At 40.0% G+C, this 21,801-nt stretch overlaps 1 protein-coding gene across 1 annotated transcript in view; it reads right to left on the bottom strand.

Annotated features, from left to right (window-relative positions):
• LOC131857309 (type I inositol polyphosphate 5-phosphatase 8-like) overlaps positions 1 to 20,453 on the bottom strand; it is a 30,525-nt gene extending 10,072 nt beyond the window's left edge. Inside the window, exons 1-10 of the mRNA XM_059209597.1 lie at positions 20,424 to 20,453; positions 20,229 to 20,313; positions 19,743 to 19,830; positions 19,458 to 19,571; positions 17,836 to 17,957; positions 17,414 to 17,628; positions 17,062 to 17,255; positions 16,787 to 16,895; positions 16,454 to 16,602; positions 15,933 to 16,104 (exon numbers count right to left, since the gene is read on the bottom strand). Of these exons, the coding sequence (XP_059065580.1) occupies positions 15,933 to 16,104; positions 16,454 to 16,602; positions 16,787 to 16,895; positions 17,062 to 17,255; positions 17,414 to 17,628; positions 17,836 to 17,957; positions 19,458 to 19,571; positions 19,743 to 19,830; positions 20,229 to 20,313; positions 20,424 to 20,453 (1,278 nt within the window). The remainder of the gene's footprint in view (positions 1 to 15,932; positions 16,105 to 16,453; positions 16,603 to 16,786; positions 16,896 to 17,061; positions 17,256 to 17,413; positions 17,629 to 17,835; positions 17,958 to 19,457; positions 19,572 to 19,742; positions 19,831 to 20,228; positions 20,314 to 20,423) is intronic.
• Positions 20,454 to 21,801: the final 1,348 nt, after the last annotated feature.

Here is a 21,801-nt window from a genome sequence, read left to right as displayed (position 1 = left end):
GTAATATCTCAGAGAAATTTGATAGATTTTTCTTCCTGGGGGATCTCAGATCTTTTCCTTTTTTCTTTGAGTGTTCAGTTCTAGCCTATTTAGGATTTGACCGCTTCCCCATTATGCTCTCCCTTCAAGGTGTCCTTGATACCTCCAAATCTTCCTTTAGATTTGAGAACATGTGGATGAAAGACCCAAATATTCTAACTTTGATAGAAGATTGATGGCAAGAAGAATCATTTCAAGGCTCCAAACTTTATTGCTTCATTTCAAAGTTAAAATTTGTAAAACAGAATCTATTGCAATGGAATTCTCAACATTTAAAAAACATCTTTTCCTCCAAAAAATCTTTAGAAGAGCAGTTGGTAGTTTTAAATGATAACATTATTTCTGAGGGTACGGATCAAGATTCCTCTGAACAAGAAAAGAGTCTGCTCACAGAGTATGAGGATATCCTATCCAAGGAAGAAATTTTCTGGAGGCAAAAGTCTAGAGAGAATTGGCTCCGGATGGGTGACAAGAATACAAAGTTCTTCCACAATGTGACAAAGATTCGCAAGAGAAAGAATTGGATTTCTAAACTGGACTTGAATCAGAATTAAACTATAGAGGATCCTAAAGAGATTGAGAGACAAATTATTGCATATTACTCTACTCTTCTAAACAATTTTGAAGACTCCCACCTGATAGAGTAGGAAAAGTTCTTGGCTTTGATTCCAAAGATCATTACAAATGAACAAAATCAGAAATTAAATGAGAAATTTTCAATGGAAGAAGTATCTCAAGCTCTCAACCAGCTTCCTTCTGGAAAGGCTCCTGGCCTAGATGGCTTCCCTACTGACTTCTTCAAGAAATGTTGGCATATTTTAGGACAAGATCTTGCTGAAGCCTTGGAATGCAAGAAGATCAAGCAACTTGCTTAGAGAAATCAACAATACGTTCATAGCTCTTATTCCAAAAAAGGAGAAAGCATCTAACCTAGGGGATTTCAAGCCTATCTCACTCTGCAATACAGTTTATAAAATCCTCACAAAAGTTATGACAAACAGAATGAAGCCCCTTATGGACTTCATTATATCAGATGAGCAGACTGGATTTGTCCCTAGCTGCTCAATTCTTGATGGGGTCATTGCAGCTCAAGAAGCCATCCACACACTTCAAAACATGAAGAGACTAGGTATGATAATCAAGTTAGATATTTCAAAAGCTTATGATAATGTAGATTGGTGGCTCCTTTGCAAAATAATGCAAGCTTTTTGTTTTGACAAAAAATGGATTAACTGGGTCTATGAATGCATTCCTACACCCAAATTTTCAATCTTGATAAATGGAAAGCTAGGAGGTTTCTTCTCTTCTTCAAGGGGCATTCGACAAGGAGATCCCATATCACCACTTCTATATATTATAATGGAAGAAGCTTTAGGGAGGGCAATTAAATCAAGACAATCGAACAACCTTCTAGAAGGAGTCAAAGTAACCACAAATTATGTTGTCACACACCAACAATTTGCAGATGATAACCTTCTGCTGGGTGCAGCAAAAGTCAAGGAAGAAACTCAATAAAAAATTCTTTTGGAATCCTTTGGAAAGGCCTCGAGACAAATCATCAACAAAAAAAATCAAAAGTTTTCTTTTTGTCCACTCCCATCCCCATACAGGCTAAGATCCTAAGACTCTTTAATTGCAGAGCACGCACACTCCCATGCATACACCTGGGCGTTTCAATTGACTAAGCTTTGGGATTCACTAAAGCTAAAGATGGACCAGAATGCAAACTCCTAGAAGGGGAAATGGATTTCATGGGCTGGCAGATTAGTTATGCTCCAAGTAGTGATTTTGGCTCTTCCCATTTATCTTTTGGGTATATGCACGAAGTTGTGGTACCAAAAAGGTGCCACACTTCAAAACAAATTAAAAATGCTCATAAGGTGCACGCACTATAGAGTGCGTGCCTTATAAGCTTGGTGTGCCATGCCAAGCCTGGCACACCAATCCTATAAGGTGCGCACTCTATAGTGCGTGTGCCTTATGAGAGAATGTGGGCTTGGATCATGGGTCAAGGATCCCATATAACCCTTTTTTAGTGCAGCTCATTTGGCTAGCGCCAAATATGGCGCTAGCCAAATGACTTCAATTGAAAATTTTTAAGCTTTGATAAATTTATACTTTATACCCTATAATCTATACTCTATACGCTATAGTTTGATAGCCACAACCATAAAAATTAAACCATTTCAAACCTATAACAAATACCCTAGATTGTATGACCAAATATGTTAAATCCTCGACCCTATACAATAACCATAGACACTACAACCCAATATGCTAAACCATATGAGGTCGTTATGGGTCGTATGGTGTCCTAAGGGGTCATATGGTGTGCTATGACCCCTTGGGACACCATATGACCCCTTAGAACACAATATGAACCCTAACGACACATAAGGGGTTATATGGTATCCTAAGGGGTCATAGGACACTATATGACCCGTTAGGAAACCATATGACCCGTTAGGACACCATATGACCCATAACGACACTATATGGTGTTCTAAGGGGCCGCATGGTGTACTTAGGGTCATATGGTGTCCTATGACCCCTTAGGACACCATATGACCCATAACGATACTATATGGTGTTCTAAGGGGTCACATGGTGTCGTAAGGGGTCATATGGTATCTGAAAGGGTCATAGGACACTATATGACCCGTTAGGACACCATATGAACCCTTAGGACACAATATGGTGTTGTTATGGGTCGTATGATGTCCTAAGGGGTCATAGGACACTATTAGACCCCTTACGATACCATACGATCCATAACAACACCATATTGTTCCCTAAGGGGTCATATGGTGTCCTAAGGGGTCATATGGTGTCGTAACAGGTCATATAGTGTCTTATGACCCCTTAGGATACCATATAACCCCTTACGTGTCGTTAGGGTTCACAATGTGTCCTAAGGGGTCATATGGTGTCCTATGACCCCTTAGGACACCATATGGTGTCGTTATGGGTTGTATGGTGTCCTAAGGGGTCATATGGTATCCTACGACCCCTTAGGACACCATATGACCCCTTAAGACACAATATGGTGTCGTTATGGGTCATATGGTGTCCTAAGGGGTCATATGGTATCCTATGGGGCCATAGGACACCATATGACCCCTTAGGTGTTGTTAGGGATCATATTGTGTCTTAATGGGTCATATGGTGTATTATGACCCCTTAAGACACAATATGACCCCTTAGGACACCATACGACCCATAATGACACCATATGGTGTCCTAAGGGGTCATAGGACACCATATGACCCCTTACAACACAATGTGAACCCTAACGACACATAAGGGGTTATATGGTATCCTAAGGGGTCATAGGACACTATATGAACCGTTAGGACACCATATGACCCCTTAGGACACCATATGACACCTTAAGACACAATATGGTGTCGTTATGGGTCATATGGTGCCGTAAGGGGTCATATGGTATCCTATGACCCCTTAGCACACCATATGATCCCTTAGGACACAATATGGTAATATGGTATCGTTATGGGTCGTATGGTGTCCTAAGGGGTCATATGGTGTCCTATGATCCCTCAGGACACAATATGGTGTCGTTATGGGTCCTATGACCCCTTAGGACACCATATGACCCCTTAGGACACTATATGGTGTTCTAAGGGCTCACATGGTGTCGTATGGGATCATATGGTATTGTATGACCCCTTAGCGTACCATATGACCCCTTAGGACATAATATGGTGTTGTTATGGGTCGTATGGTGTCCTAAGGGGTCATATGGTGTCCTATGGGGTCATAGGACACCATATGACCCCTTAGGTGTCGTTAGGGATCATGTTGTGTCTTAGAGGGTTATATGGTGTGTTATGACCCCTTAAGACACCATATGACCCCTTAGGACACCATATGACCCATAATGACACAATATGGTGTCCTAAGGGGTCATATAGTGTCCTAAGGGGTAATAGGACACCATATGACCCCTTAGGACACGATGTGAACCCTAATGACATGTAAGGGGTTAAATGGTATCCTAAGGGGTCATAGGACACTATATGACCTTTTAGGACACCATATGACCGCTTAGGACACAATATGGTGTCGTTATGGGTCATATGGTGTCCTAAGGGGTCACATGGTGTCCTGTGACCCCTTAGGACACAATAAGGTGTCTTTATGGGTCATATGGTGTACTAAGGGGTCATATGGTGTCCTATGGGGCCATAGGAGACCATATGACCCTTTTGGTGTCATTAGGGATCATATTGTGTCTTCACAGGTCATATGGTTTGTTATGACCCCTTAAGACACCATATGACCCCTTAGGACACCATACGATCCATAATGACACCATATGGTGTCCTAAGGGGTCATATAGTGTTCTAAGGGGTCATAAGACACCATATGACCCCTTAGGACACAATGTGAAACCTAACGACACGTAAGGGGTTATATGGTATCCTAAGGGGTCAAAGGACACTATATGACCCGTTATAACATTATATGATTCCTTAGGACACCATATGACCCCTTAGGACACAATATGTTGTTGGTATGGGTCATATGGTGTCCTAAGGGGTCATATGGTGTCCTTTGACCCCTTAGGAATTCATATGACCCCCTAGGACACAATATGATATTGTTATGGGTCGTATGGTGTCCTAAGGGGTCATATGGTGTCTTATGGAGCCATAGGACACGATATGACCCCTTATGTGTCATTACAGATCATATTGTGTCTTAACAAGTCATATGGTGTGTTATTACCCCTTAAAACATCATATGACCCCTTAGGAAACCATATGGTGTCCTAAGGGGTCATATAGTGTCTTAAGGGGTCATAGGACACCATATGACCCCTTAGGACACAATGGGAACCCCAACGACACGTAAGGGGTTATATGGTATCCTAAGGGGTCATAAGACACTATATGACCCGTTAGGACACCTTATGACCCCTTAGGACACTATATTACCCATAACGACACTATTTGGTGTTCTAAGCGGTCACATGGTGTCGTAGGGGGTCATATGGTATCCTATGACCCCTTAGGACACAATATGGTGTCGTTATGGGTCATATGGTGTGCTAAGGGGTCATATGGTGTCCTGTGGGGCCATAGAATATCATATGACCCCTTAGGTGTCGTTACGGATCATATTGTGTCTTAATGGGTCATATGGTGTGTTATGACCCCTTAAGATACCATATGACCCCTTAGGACACCATATGACCCATAATGACACCATATGGTGTCGTAAGGGGTCATATAGTGTCCTAAGGGGTCATATGACACCATATGACCCCTTAGGACACAATGTGAACCCTAACGACATGTAAGGGGTTAAATGGTATCCTAAGGGGTCATAGGACACTATATGACCCGTTAGGACACCATATGACCCCCTTAGGACACCATATGACCCCTTAGGACACAATATGGTGTCGTTATGGGTCATATAGTGTCCTATGACCCCTTAAGACACAATAAGGTGTCGTTATGGGTCGTATGGTGTCCTAAGGTGTCATATGGTGTCCTATGGGTCCATAAGAGACCATATGACCCCTTAAGTGTCATTAGGGACCATATTGTGTCTTAACAGGTCACACGGTGTGTTATGACACCTTAAGACACCATATGACCCCTTAGGAAACCATATGACACCATATGGTGTCCTAAGGGGTCATATAGTGTCCTAAGGGGTCGTAGGACACCATATGACCCCTTAGGACACAATGTGAACCCTAACGATACCTAAGGGGTTATATGGTATCCTCAGGGGTCATAGGACACTATATGACCCATTACAATATTATATGACCCATTAGGATACCATATGACCCCTTAGGATACAATATGGTGTCATTATGGGTCGTATGGTGTCCTAAGGGGTCATATGGTGTCTTATGACCCCTTGGGAATTCATATGACCCCTTAGGACACAATATGATGTCGTTATGGGTCGTATGGTGTCTTAAGGGGTCATATGGTGTCCTATGGGGCCATAGGACACCGTATGACCCCTTAGGTGTCGTTACCGATCTCTTAACAAGTCATATGGTGGGTTATTACCCCTCAAGACATTATATGACCCCTTAGGACACCATATGACCCATAATGACACCATATGGTGTCCTAAGGGGTCATATAGTGTCCTAAGGGGTCATAGGACACCATATGACCCCTTAGGACACAATGGGAACCCTAACGACATGTAAGGGGTTATATGGTATCCTAAGGGGTCATAGGACACTATATGACCCATTAGGACACCATATGACCCCTTAGGACACTATATGACCCATAACGACATTATATGGTGTTCTAAGGGGTCACATGGTGTCGTAGGGGGTCATATGGCATCCTATGACCCCTTAGGACACAATATGGTGTCGTTATGGGTCGTATGATGTCCTAAGGGGTCATATGATATCCTATGACACCTTAGGACACCATATCACCCCTTAGGACACGATATGGTGTCGTTATGGGTTGTATGGTGTGCTAAGGGGTCATATGGTTCCCTATGGGGCCATAGGACACCATATGACCCCTTAGGTGTCATTACAGATCATATTGTGTCTTAACGGGTCATATGGTGTGTTATGACCCCTTAAGACACCATATGACCCCTTAGGACACAATATGGTGTTGTTAGGGGTCGTATGGTGTCGTAAGCAGTCATATAGTGTCCTAAGGGGCCATATGACACCATATGACCGTTTAGGACATAATGTGAACCCTAACGACATGTAAGGGGTTATATGGTGTTTGAAGGGGTCATAGGACACTATATGACCTGTTAGGAAACCATATGACTCATTAGGACACCATATGACCCATAATGACACTATATGGTGTTCTAAGGGGTCACATGGTGTCCTAAGGGGTCATCTGGTGTCTTAGGACCCCTTGGGACACCATATGACCCCTTAGGACACAATATGGTGTCGTTATGGGTCGTATGGTGTTGTAAGGGGTCATATAGTATTCTATGACCCCTTAGGACACAATATGGTGTCATTATGGGTCGTATGGTGTCCTAAGCGGTCATATGGTGTCCTATGACCCCTTAGGACACCATATGACCCCTTAGGACACACTATGGTGTCGTTATGGGTGGTATGGTGTCCTAAGGGGTCATATGGTGTCCTATGGGGCTATAGGACACCATATGACCCCTTAGGTGTCGTTAGGGATCATATTGTCTCTTAACGGGTCATATGGTGTGTTATGACCCCTTAAGACACCATATGACACCTTAGGACACAATGTGAACCCTAGAGACATGCAAGGGGTTATATGGTATCCTAAGGGGTCATAGGACACTATATGACCCATTAGGACACCATATGACCCCTTAGGATACCATATGACCCATAATGACACTATATGGTGTTCTAAGTGGTCACATGGTGTCGTAACAGGTCATATGGTGTCCTATGACCCCTTAGGACACTATATGACCCGTTACAACATTATATAACCCCTTAGGACACCATATGACCCCTTAGGACACAATATGGTATCGTTATGGGTCGTATGGTGTCCTAAGTGGTCATATGATGTCCTATGACCGCTTAGGAATTCATATGACCCCTTAGGACACAATATGATGTCGTTATGGGTCGTATGGTGTCCTAAGGGGTCATATGGTGTCCTATGGGGCCATAGGACACCATATGACCCCTTAGGTGTCGTTACAGATCATATTTTGTCTTAACAAGTCATATTGTGTGTTATTACCCCTTAAGACATCATATTACCTGTTAGGACACCATATGACCCATAATGACACCATATGGTGTCCTAAGGGGTCATAGGACTCCATATGACCCCTTAGGACACAATGGGAACCCTAACAACACATAAGGGGTTATATGGTATCCTAAGGGGTCATAGGACACTATATGACCCGTTAGGACACCATATGACCCCTTCGGACACTATATGACCCGTAACGACACTATATGGTGTTCTAAGGGGTCACATGGTGTCGTAGGGGGTCATATGGTATCCTATGACCCCTTAGGACACCATATGACCCCTTAGGACACAATATGGTGTTGTTATGGGTCGTATAGTTTCCTAAGGGGTCATATGATTTCCTATGACCCCTTAGGACACCATATGACCCCTTAGGACACGATATGGTGTCGTTATGGGTTATATGGTGTGCCAAGGGGTCATATGGTGTCCTATGGGGCCATAGGAGACCATATGACCCCTTAGGTGTCGTTACGGATCATATTGTGTCTTAACGGGTCATATGGTGTGTTATGACCCCTTAAGACATCATATGACCCCTTAGGACACCATACGACCCATAATGACACCATATGGTGTCCTAAGGGGTCATATAGTGTTCTAAGGGTTCATATGACATCATATGATCCCTTACGACACAATGTGAACCCTAACGACACGTTAGGGGTTATATGGTGTCCTAAGGGGTCATAGGACACCATATGACCCGTTAGGACACCATATGACCCGTTAGGACACCATATGACCCATTAGGACACCATATGACCCATAATGACACTATTTGGTGTTCTAAGGGGTCACATGGTGTCCTAAGGGGTCATTTGGTGTCCTAGGACCCCTTGGGACACCATATGACCCCTTAGGACACAATATGGTGTCGTTATGGGTCGTATGGTGCCACAAGGGGTCATATAGTATTTTATGACCCCTTAAGATGCCATATGACCCCTTAGGACATAATATGGTGTCATTATGGGTCGTAAGGTGTCCTAAGGGGTCATATGGTGTCCTATGGGGCTATAGGATACCATATGACCCCTTAGGTGTCGTTAGGGATCATATTGTGTCTTAACGGGTGATATAGTGTATTATTACCCCTTAAGACACCATATGACCCCTTAGGACACCATACGACACATAATGATACCATATGGTATTCTAAGGGGTCATATAGTGTCCTAAGGGGTCATAGGATACCATATGACCCCTTAGGACACAATGTGAACCCTAGAGACACGTAAGGGGTTATATGGTATCCTAAGGGGTTATAGGACACTATATGACCTGTTAGGACACCATATGACCCCTTAGGACACCATATGACCCATAACAACACTATATGGTGTTATAATGGGTCACATGGTGTCGTAAGGGGTCATATGGTGTCCTATGACCCCTTAGGACACCATCTGGCCCCTTAGGACACAATATGGTGTCGTTATGGGTCACATGGTGTCGTAAGGGGTCATATGGTGTCCTATGGGGTCATAGAACACCATATGACCCCTTAGGTATCGTTAGGGATCATATTATGTCTTAACGGGTCATATGGTCTTTTATGACCCCTTAAGACACAATATGACCCCTTAGGACACCTTATGTTGTCATTATGGGTCATATGGTGTCCTATGTGATCATAAGACACCTAATGACCACTTAGGACACCATATGACCCATAATGACACCATATGGTGTCCTAAGGGGTGATATAGTGTCCTAAGGGGTCATAGGACACCATATGACCCCTTAAGACACAATGTGAACCCTAACGACATGTAAGGGGTTATGTGGTATCCTAAGGGGTCATAGGACTCTATAGAACCTGTTAGGATACCATATGACCCCTTAGGACACCAAATGATCCATAACAACATTATATGGTGTTCTTAGGGGTCACATGGTGTCCTAAGGGGTCATCTAGTGTCCTATGACCCCTTAAGACACCATATGACCCATTAGAACACAATATGGTGTCATTATGTGTTGTATGGTGTCGTAAGGGGTCATATGGTGTCCTATGACTACTTAGGACACCATATGACCCCTTAAGACACAATATGGTGTTGTTATGGGTCGTATGGTGTCCTAAGGGGTCATATGGTGTCTTATGGGGTCATATGACACCATATGACCCCTTAGGTGTCGTTAGGGATCATATTGTGTCTTAACGGGTCATATGGTGTGCTATGACCCCTTAAGATACCATATGACCCCTTAGGACACCTTATGTTGTCATTATGGGTCGTATAGTGTCCTAAGGGGTCATATGGTGTTCTAAAGAGTCATATGGTTTCCTAAGGGATCATCGCACATGATAAGACCATACTGATCCCATATGGTGTACTAGGGGCTCATATGGTGTCCTAAGGGGTCATAGGACACCATACGAACCATACTGACACCATATGGTGTACTAAGGGGTCATATGGTGTCCTAAGGGATCATAGGACACCATATAACCCCTTAGGACACAATATGACCCCTAACGACACCTAAGGGGTCATATCGTGTCCTATGACCCATTAAGACACCATATGGTGTCGTTATGGGTTGTATGGTGTCCTAAGGGGTCATATGGTGTCCTATGCCCACTTAGGATAGAATATGGTGTTGTTATGGGTCCTATGGTTACCTAAGAGGTCATATGGTGTCTTATGACCCCTTAGGACACCATATGACCCCTTGGGTGTCGTTAGGGGTCATATTGTGTCCCAGGGGTCATATGGTGTCCTATGACCCCTTAGGACCTAGAGAGAGGAGGGAGTGAGGAAGAAACTGAGGGAAAGAGGTGAGAGAGGGAATTAGATGGGTGTAGGGATGAAGAGGGATAGGAGAATAAGGGAATTGTGAGAGCTAGAGAGGGGAGGGACAAAGAAGAGTGTGTATCTATAAGAATGAAGAGCCCACGGAGAGGCAAGGGGGGAGAGAGAATATGAGATCTAGTTCATAGAGAGAGATGGAACTACAAGATGGGGGTTTCTATGTACACATTTAGCGCTCTCCCTATTTGGCGTGCGCCAAATATGGAATATGGACCACATTTGGCACTCGCTAAATGGAAAAATCCATTCATCACATTTGGCGCATGCCAAATAGGGCGAGCGCCATATTTGGTGCACGCCAAATGGCCCGCTTTGGGAAACACCAAACCTATGGGTTATATTTGCCTTGGGCATCCAACCCAAAGGTTTGGATGACCATTTCAGGCTAGAGTCGTGTTTTTATCAGAACATTGAAAATTTTGACATATTTTTGGTCGTGCTATCCATCAGGTTTGCACGTGTTTCAATGAAGTTAAAAAAAATATTGTGGTAAACTTGAGCTCCCTCTTAGCTATCCAACAACGTAATTTATTTCAAATTTTGATTTCGTTAGGTCTTTCATCTATAATTTCTTTTGTCAGTGTGTCCGTTTTTTGTCAAAAATCAACATGCACTATTTTGGGTATAGATTTTTACACGTTCATCAGATTTTGAAAAAACTTACATTTTTAGAAACTAGACTCCATTCTACACAATTTAGAAATTTTTTTTTTGACTTTTGATTATTTTTCAATGATTTTAGGGGGGAGCATGCTCAAATTTATGTTTTTCAGGATGTGTCCACTTCGAAAATTAGTAAAAAATCATATACTCATTAAAAAAATAGCTGAAAAATCTGGCATAAACTACAATGTGTTAGCTAATTTCTCACTGAAGCGATTTTAAAAATTCAAAAAAAAAGTTAACATTTTATGGGGGCCACAAAAGACACTATGTTATTTTTTTTTGCATAAAAATAGGACCACTTTTTGTGGCCCCCCTTTTTGAAGCCCTTAATCTCCACCATTTGAAAAAAAAAATTAGTAGTTTAGAAAGTAGACTCGAAGCACTCTGACTCTTTTTCTTGTTTCATCTTCAAATTTGGAGTGTAATTATCTTCTATTTGTCATTGAAGTTCAGAATTTGCTGATTTTAGAAAAAAATGTGGCATCTTAAGACCCCCTTTTGGTACCACAACTTGGTGCACATACCCTTTTATCCTTTTTTTCTCTAACTACTAGTGCAAATTCTTTCATCATCAAGAAGATGAGAAATTTTTTTGGGCAAAATACTGAAGAAAAACAAAAAATTGCCCTAATTGCATGGGAGAAAATCATCAAACCTAAATCTATGGGGGGTTTAGGAATTAAAGATCTTAAACTGCAGAACAAAGCCCTCGGAGCCAAACTAGTCTGGAAGTTCATAAAAGATCCCAAAGCAACATGGGTTAGGATGATGGCAACTAAATATCTACCATATGAGGACCCCCAAATCCTCCTTAGAGCTAACTCTCATTTGAAGGGTTCTAGAACTTGGAACTTCATTATCTCTTGTAGAAATTTAATTTTAGACTCCTTGTCTTGGGATATTCATGATGGAACCTCTAGACTTTTTTTGGGAAGATTCATGGGGAGGATACCCAAGCATTGAAAATTCTCTTAACATACCAACAATAGAGAACTAGCTTAAGCAACACTGGGGATCCCGAGTCAGTGACTATATGGTTTTTGAAAGGACCTCTAGCATGCAAGGATGGAGCTAGAAGTCTATGGAAGGATTGCCTATTCCAGTTGCTGAAATAAAACAACTTTTAGATCTTATAAGAGTAATAAATATCAACCCTAGAAGAGGGAAAGATACTCTAATTTGGGCTTCCTAAAAAACAGATCAATATAATGCCAAAGATGGCTACAGAGTTCTAGCTAACTCTCAAAATCAAGGGGAATAGGACATTCTAGTTAGGCTCTTTTGGAGTAGTAAGATAATCCCAAAAGCAGGGATCTTCACATGGTTAGGCTTCAAAAAGAGAATTCTTACGACATAAAAATTTACTAAAATGGGCCACCCTCTAGATGCATCATGTGTGGAGCCCATGCAAAGACAATTGATCAGCTTCTCTTGAATTGCCCCTTTGCTTCAAAATGATGGTGATGGCTTTGTGCAAAATTGGGGTGGATATCAACCTTGCTTAATGACATAATCTCCCTTTTCCAATGTTGCCCTCTCTCTCCGAAGGAAAGCACTTTGAGCCAGATTCTGGAAATTTCTTTGTCCTGCCTTGTTTGGAAAATTTGGAAAGAAAGGAATCGAAGACTCTTTGATAATAAAGCCAGGAGATTTGAATCAGTTTTAAGCTCAATTGAAACCTCAGTTGTTGAGACAATAAACTGCAAACTAGCTTTCTCAACAGATTCGTCCAAAATTTTCTCTTCTTGGGATGAAAGTATAAGAAATAACTGGCAAGGGATCAAGATTCCTCCTTCTTTTGGGTAAAAACCTAATGCTCGAAAGGAAGCTATTTGGACTCTTCCTAAGCAAGGATGGTTAAAACTAAATTTTGATGGAGCCTCCAAAGGTAACCCAGGCCCTTCAGGTATAGGATATGTGGTTAGAGACCACTCAAGGTCAATCATTGGAAAAATGGCCAAGCCAATGCCATCAGATACCAATAATATAGCATAATTTAAAGCTTTACTGTTAGGCCTACTGGATTGCATCAATCATGGGTTAAGAAACATCATTGTGGAGGGAGATTCAGAGATAGCAACCAATGCAATCAAATTGAAGAAAACCCCAAACTGACAGCTATAGGCAATTCTAGACAACATAACTGACAATTTGGCTAATCTAGAGCAGTATGAGGTTAAACATATCTATAGAGAAGCGAATACAAAGGCAGATGCTCTCTCAAAATCTGCAGTAGAAGGCATTTCTATTCACTGGTGGGAGCAGGGAGGCAATCACCAGGGCTAAGCTATAGAGGATCTTCTTCATCTGCCAAAGCTTATATTAGAGGTAAATTTTAATTTTAAAATCTGTAGCAATGGTTTCCTCTGTTTTGATGAGAGCATGGCAGAAATTCTCAAAATCAACTTAATTTGCTCAGCGGAGCCTTTCTTTTTCATTTTTTCAGACTTAACTTTTGGCATTAAAGTTTTGTGGAACGGGTACTTCTTTGAATTCAAAATTTTATGCCAACTTTAAGAGATGAAACGGATAGTCATATATGACGTCACTTATTCTTGGTCTTGCCAAAATCGAATTCTCCCACTCGCCTCTTGAAAAGTCAGCCTGCGGTCTGTCATCATTCTTAGTATGAGGCATGTGTTGTCCATTGGATAGAGATAAACCATTTAGCTGGGAGATTTGGCATGATTAGAGACAGATATCCTTCACCACCTTTGCAGGCGAATTCATTGCAAGGCATTTCTCATTAATGCATGTTGAAGAAAGTGTCGTCAAGCCTTTGCTAAGCTTTCTTTGCAAGTTATCAACTATTATATCTCTGCAATCGCATTCAAAATAGGTTAAGTTGCTTTAGACCCTCGACAATCAGACAGACTCTCTTTGCAAATACTCTCTAGAAGATCAAGGTGACACAGACTCTAGAAGCTATGTCTGGTGAGCAGTCATTCGGATTGATTATAAGTGTGTATCCAAGGCCAACTTCATGCTTCGGCGTAGACACTCCCATCTCCCTTTCGGCTTCCACCTGTCAAGTTTCCTTTAGGAAAATCATGGATTTAAGACTGAAGAGGCCACTGCTATATCCCAAGCCAACGGTCATCCTGGCTGTAAAGCTTATTCTTGGCAGTAGACATATTAGCAAGGACGAATACCCCCGCGACAACACCAGTATTTCATCTCGGTTTGTCGCCTCCCTCATGGACTTAAAGCTTGATAAACAAGAAGTCTGAACCCTCGCCAAGAGGCTATTTCCTAATGACATTCTGCTTGAATTGCAAGAGATACTTAATTAGGCACGTCATGATTCAGGGGCTCCTCAGCCGATCGAGAGAATTCTCTTCAATGTTCTCAGCAAGCTCATCAAATACTACCCTTTTCTTCTTGATCTTATTGGCAACGAACTTGATAAGCACAAATCATTCGCAGGCATTGGACTCAAATTCCTCAAATGGTGCTTTCTTGAGGAAAATCCGAAAGATTTGGGCAGGGAGGAAGAGCTTCTTGAATTTGCCAGGTTTAATGATGTCTTTCCCTCAAAAATAGAAGAGGAGGAAACCCATGCAAAACAGAGTAGGAGAGGTGGTGGCAGAGGTTCGAGTCGCAGTTCTAGTCGGGGTCGAGGACGTCCTTCGAGTAGAGGCTTTTGAAGAGGCAGAGCTCCAAAGCCTCTTGTAGAGCCAGATGAAGACTCTTAATTAGATAGGTTTTTCATGTTGGGAGTTTTCCTTTGAGGCCATTGCAGAGCCTTTCATTGGCTGTTTGGTTTTTTAGTTTTTTAGAAAAAATTAAGAAAAAATTCTTTGTTAATGTTAAACTTTCATAAACTCTACTAAGATTTTGATTATCATAGCTTTAAACTTTGAAGATTTTTGTAATGCTGAAGAGGTTTCATAAGGTTTAATGTTTATGAGATAAACTTATCTTCATTCCGAGCCCAAAGAATTTTGCGACCTTTGGAGTTAGTTTCCCTTTATGTGCATACTCAGGGATTTAGTTTCATTTTGTCTGTCTTAGGCCCTCTGGGATTTTTGGAAACCTGGACTTTTATGCAGTAATCTCTTTAATAAATTAATATATAAATATGGCCATGCCTTTATCGATAAAAAAAAATTATTTATCAAATTCTTTGTATATGTTTATTTTAGAAAATAATGATATATATTTATATTATTATTTTTCAAGTTTACAGTTGATATTTATTATTTTTTAAATATAATATTAATATCTTATTTTGTGGCTATATTTTTTTTATATGTTGGGTAGTTATTTTGTAACATGGCATTTGTATGTGTTGGAAGATTGTAATAACTTCATGAACTTAAAATGAGATGTTGAATATACTTTTTTGGGGAAAAATGAGCTATCTACAAAATGTACATCAAATTTCTTAGATTTTAAGTAATTGCTTATTTGAAAATTGCACAATCGTATATGTTTTTCTATAAAATATATCTAGCTTATGACGTTGTACAAGAGTTATTAGTATAATAACCGTTAAGTTTTCTTATCCCCATATTTCTATGGCCAAATCTTTAATGGATAGTTAATAGATTGTGTATGATTAGAATGATTGCAAGAATTTTTGAGGTTAAAATTCTTGCTTTAATCAAAGAATCTAATGACAAATTTTAGTTTTGAGTAGGAGTTCTTCCACTTGGAATCCCACGCCTAAGCTAATCAAAGTATTTTTTAGTTTACTTTTCTTGAGCATTTCTTCTTCTACTACAAACATTGAATAAACAGGCCGATGATCTGAAAATTTTGATTCTCCATGAACATAAGAAAGTTGTCTTATACCTTCACCATACCAAAGTATACGATCACACCTGCAATACAAAATACATATAATATTTATTAAAATAATTGATTAAAATGTGTTATTATTATTTTTATTATATAAATAATGTATCTAAACTGAAATCCTTCCAATTCAATAAGCACAAAGCAAGAACTTAAAAGTTATTTGTGAATTATACATGTTCTTTACAGTAAGAATGCCGGCAGATATGTAAAGGATAGATGCTGAAAAGGAGTTATAATAAATTCAAAACACATTTTCAAACCCTACTCTTCTGATACTCAGTTCTTTGTCCAGACTTCATGATTATTAGAACAAATTTCTATCCCCAATTCTACTACAGACCAAAACCATAAAATATGTCATGTAACACTTACCATGCTGGTTTGCGTCGTTTCGTCCTTGATCTAGGATTTACGCCAGCATATTGATCTGAATTTCTGCAGTACTTGTAAGTAGGAGGGAAATATATTTTCCCTTCATTCCATCCTTCAAATATATGTCCTGCTTCTCTCTGGTTTTGAAGCTGCCATGGAAAATCCCAGATTTGATTGAGTTCACAAACATAAAGTTTTGAAGCAAATTAATCTCAAACTAAAAAATTTGCTACTATTTAATTAGATTTAGATAGAAGAGCATGAAAAATATTTCTTAAATTACTATATTTAGATCCTCATAAATCATTCCGTACATAGAAAATTTGTAACTACCTGATCTTTCTCCAACAGAGTCTCCCAGTTATTTTTCTGCATGAGTTCTATACAGTCAGCATATTGGAGTGCAAGACGATAATTCAAATCCCCAAGCCAAATAACTCGACTGCAGAATAAAATCACAAAGTCAAATCGGATAAGCAGCATATCACAGAAACCCATTGCCATACATTATAATGGAAATTTGGAGGATCTCATATGAAGTTTCCTCATTAAAATGGCCTAGTCTGTCAATCCATTGGAAAATATCAGAAGACAATTTTGAAACCTACTCATGCTCCAAAATTCTTTCTGGTGATTTCTCTGAGAAAATCTTGTCTGTTTGGGGAAAATGCGTCTTCTTTATGATCTCCCTCACATCAGAATTCCTCTGTAGCTCATCACCTTCTTTCTCCCCTGATGTCAAATGAGTACAAACAAAGCAGAAGCTTGTTTGACTGAATAACATGCTGATCGAAACAGAACCCTGTAAGTATGTACAATATCTGTTAAAGAGACAAGTAATTCTCTGAGTATACTAGACAAAGATGTGAATAACTTTATTTCAATACAAGATGCCCTGTTTATAAAATGAACTTTTAACAGAATGCTATGGTAATAGTGAAGTCATTTTTCTTTTCTTACCTTGTTGCCAAGGTAACCCATTAGCCCACAACCAACGCAAGAGACTTTTATATCTCGGACATGCTGTCTCAGATCACTACGCACCCAAACACAGAGAAACACACCAATCATCTGCTTGCTGGCTACCAAACAGTAATTTGGCTCACTTGGATTGAATCTGTAATTCATCTCACTCGAGTTGGATGAGGATCTATCTGATGAGGGACTATATGATACTGGGTTGCACAAAACAGTGTAGGGTGATTCTCTTCCACTGAAGGCACTTTCATCTTCTGGTGAATCTGATCCAAATGAGACCTGGGAGGAATTCCTCTTGTAAGGAGCAGAATTCTCGTGCAATTGAGAACCTACAAAACTAGAATTGAAACTGTAAAGTTGTTCTGGTGAGGCTGTTGGCCCATCCCTGCTAAAAGGTGTGAAACTGCTGCTTTGATTTATGTTTATGTTTAATGTCTGGCGAATAAAGGCCAACCATTTTGCAGCAGGGCCATTGTCTTCTACACACAACACATTCCCTGCATTCAAAATGACTATTTCCTGAAAGCTGCAAAAAGAATTCAGATGCAAAACCACATTAGGCTTACAGTTATCGAAACCGTAATGAAAATTATTGGCAGCTTAATTCCCTTGTCAAATCCAAACAATCTATTGCTCTCTTCTTAAAAGGAAAATGTTTGAATATATTGTGCCGTGTTATTGAAATGAAATTAAATCTGACGAAAGTCAAATGCAAAAAGCACATCATACTAGCAGATCCGCACAACTCAATCAAATTAATATAACATCTTGCTTTTCCATCTCAAAACAAGAGAATGCATTTTTTCTCTTCCCCTAAAATACAAACTCATGCATAATGTGAGTAGTGTTGTTTGTGAGGTGGGTATTTTGTTTTCTCTATGTAGACAAATCATCAGGTTAGAACTTAGAATGGATTAAAGTTGAAGAAGATTTCTAATTTATATTCTTGTAAGAGAGGTCATGAGTTCAAATTCTATGAGATAAGGTATGTACATCTCTTTTGTAGTATAGTTAGGTGCTTCTTACATAGAACATAAGACAGACTCATATAGTGTAAATCATCTGTAGATTCAAAAACAGATTGCCTAATATTATAGACTACAAAAGAATCCATTTCCATTTCTAATACAGAATATCGCTGGAATTTGAGGCAGGGGAGTGGTGGCTTTGTAAGGGTAGGCTTTCTTCAAGAAGCATAGTCAAAGCGGACAAAAGGGTTTTCTATTGCATGCATGACCCTGGGTAAAAGGAATGCAGCATCTCGTGTGTGAGAGAAATAATATCAATGTCAACAAATAGAAAATTGTTCATCTGCAATATGCGACAACATGGAGAATCCCCAGCCAAAAGATTACGACTCAATTTTGATAATTCAAAAGAAAGATCAGAGTTATCAGTCACACTACCAATTTAAAGGATATCTGAATGACGTTTGAGGAATGTTATTACGAAGATGGCTAGGATTAAGGGGGATTGTATATTCTGTGTACTGGAATCCAAAGTTATTGAACCGATGGTGGAAGGAGGGCCTTAAACTGAGATGCCTCTAAATAACAGTAATAAATTTCAAGGTCTTGTAAGTGTTCATTATGTGTGCTAAGGGTTTGAATCAATGGAGAATAATTTTGGGGAAAACTTAAACAACAAACTATGTTAGAAGCTTCAAATGCACACTAACCATTTGTTATACTCATCTAGCCTGTACCACACTGCCCACTAGAGGCACTAGGATGCAATCCAGTTGGCAATCTCGTAGGTAGATGCAAAGTGGTCACTTCTAAGCAAAATCCAATGACTGGGGGAACACTCCAACTAAAGCAGGATCACCCTGGTCCTGTGAATAATGAAGGCCCAATAGGCTCACCTGTGGACCTCGCGGCTCGTAGTAAAGGCCCAATAGAAACACCTCTGTGTACCTACTAAAAGGGTTTACCCATAAAGTGAAACCTCATTGACTACTATAAGAAAAAATATGCTGTCATATCGATACAGTGAATAGAATGCAATGAGAAGATTTTATTTGTACCCAAAAACGTAGATATCCGCTGGAGCTGATGATGGCTGTACCCATTCATCCAAATTGAGGCCACTGTGAGTGTGGGGTGCTTCACCTCCTACATTCCATGTTCCCACAAATACCCTGCAACCCAAACAGCTTAAAGTTACTTCTTCTTTGCCATATAGCAAGAAAAATGGTTTGAATTAATAGCTAAGATTTTCAGAAGATGGTTTTTACAGGCTTTTGTATTCTGGCACTGGCAATATAGCTTATCAAATTTCAGCTGAATTCAAAATGAGTTCAATGGAATACCTGAGATCTTGATCCTTCGTATTGCGGGATATATATGGCTCCACTCTCCCCAGTGTGTCATATGTTGTAGCATTGTTCAGCAAATTTTCTGCCATGTTTGACAAATGCAATGATAAGCTGATCATGCAAGAAGGCTACACAAAGACCGAAAGAAATGGATTCTAATTTGTAAATATTTTTTAATGTTTTATAACATTACGACCCAGCTTTAATTTTTTTTCAAAATTGTGGTTTTTAGTACAAATGACATGAAGTCCTTAAAGCAGAAAAACTAATTTTCTTTAAGAGCAGTGTATTAATGTCCCCATAAAGAAATTTTAATTATCTAGCGGGAATATTGCAAAACTTGTAGGAACAGATAAGCAGCACTCCGTGACTCCATTCAAGAATCCGAGGAGATTTTCAACATCGCAGGATGGCCAAATACAGAGTGAAACACAACTGTAGCAATCAGTTACACGTTCTTCCTACTGGATTTAGGATTACCTTGAATAATTTCATCAGCGTGAAATTCTTCTGGTTTTGACTTTATATTCAGCCATTTTCTGACGACCAACTTGGGCCATGAATGCTGCACAAACATCAAAGTTCAAACACCAAGCAAACTCCATTAAACAACTTCATTGTCTACACAATACTAGAGATAGAAAAACACAGTTGTTGAGTAATACTGAAACATACCCTGTTCTTCTTGTCATCAGAGAATGTCATTGTTATTGGGAAACACGAGTTGAATATAATAAAAATGCAGCAAGAAATGTGGGTTTGAAGAGTGGATTACCCTGCTGCTTGTTTTATCTTATTGATATTGTTCTGTTATTTCAACAGAGAATGTTGGGAAATTGGAGTGGACGTCATAAGCATATTTATGATTAAGAAAAGAGTGAGCCCCGCAAAGGAGACTCGAGGAAGCCTCCATGAGGGTGGCTAGCAAGTTCCAACGACAACACAGTTTTTAACCTAATCTCACACATGTAAGATGAGAAAGTTCCAATGGGAACGTTTTACACGGCACTCTACGTTTTAGAATTTTTGAAGTAGGATTTAAACATTTCCCCTTTACATTATTCAATTCATGGCTTAGTTTTTCGAGGACCATAAGGATCATGCGGTTTTATATTGTTTTTATTAGTATAATGTATGACTAGAATTTTTTTTATTAAATTAATTATATTTTAAAATTTGGAAGTTGAGTAGGGGAAGGGTACCAGTAGTGGACATAGTTTCAATAGTGGACACATTTTTGTCAACCCAACCCCCCGGTAGGAGATTGTAAAGGAGGCCCAAAAATATACTGATAGTGCACCAATAGTGAATATCATATGTACCAATAGTGGATAACATAGAGTTTTTTAGTGGTGAATCTTCGCCAATTGGCGAATTCAACACGAATAGTGAGGCGCACAATCGTGGTCAAATTGCTCGGAATTTTGAAGAACAATGCAAATATTTGTAATTTGGTTTCGCCATTGACCACACACCGTCGACGTGCATGCTCGTAATATTCGCCTAGAATCACTCAGACGTGGGTATTAGATCACCTCCGCTATTCGCCAGCAATAGTAAAACGACCACGTACCCAGGACCTAATTCGCCAATGGTAAATTAAATGTTCATTGCATGCATCGGCCAAATTCGCCAATATCAATTAAAACATTATAAGCATTCGAGGACCCATTTCGCCCCGCTTAAATAAAATGTTCACTGCACGCCCACACAATTCGCCAAAAATGCAATTAAATTAAATGTTTATTGGCAATTGCGACGCCCGGGCCCCACGCAATTCGCGAAAAATGCAATCATGGATTGCTATAAATACACTGTTTCTTACACTCTTTCTTACAATTTGTTCGTGTCTGATTAGTAAATTGGGATCTCTTGAGTCTCGATTCGCATTCCGCAAATTGAGTTGGAAAGTCGAAGTTCATTGTAGGGTGGAGGGCCAGAGTTACAATCCTACAACACAGGCCTGGGCATTCATTCCTGATTCCTGATTCAGAGAATTGAGAAGGCATAAAGATGAGTAATCATTTCTTCATACTTGATAGTATTAGTTTTA

The sequence above is a fragment of the Cryptomeria japonica genome, chromosome 1 (genome assembly GCF_030272615.1).
Source record: "Cryptomeria japonica chromosome 1, Sugi_1.0, whole genome shotgun sequence".
In the NCBI taxonomy this organism is placed as follows: Eukaryota; Viridiplantae; Streptophyta; class Pinopsida; order Cupressales; family Cupressaceae; genus Cryptomeria; species Cryptomeria japonica.
This window is presented reverse-complemented; position numbering and strand designations above follow the sequence as displayed.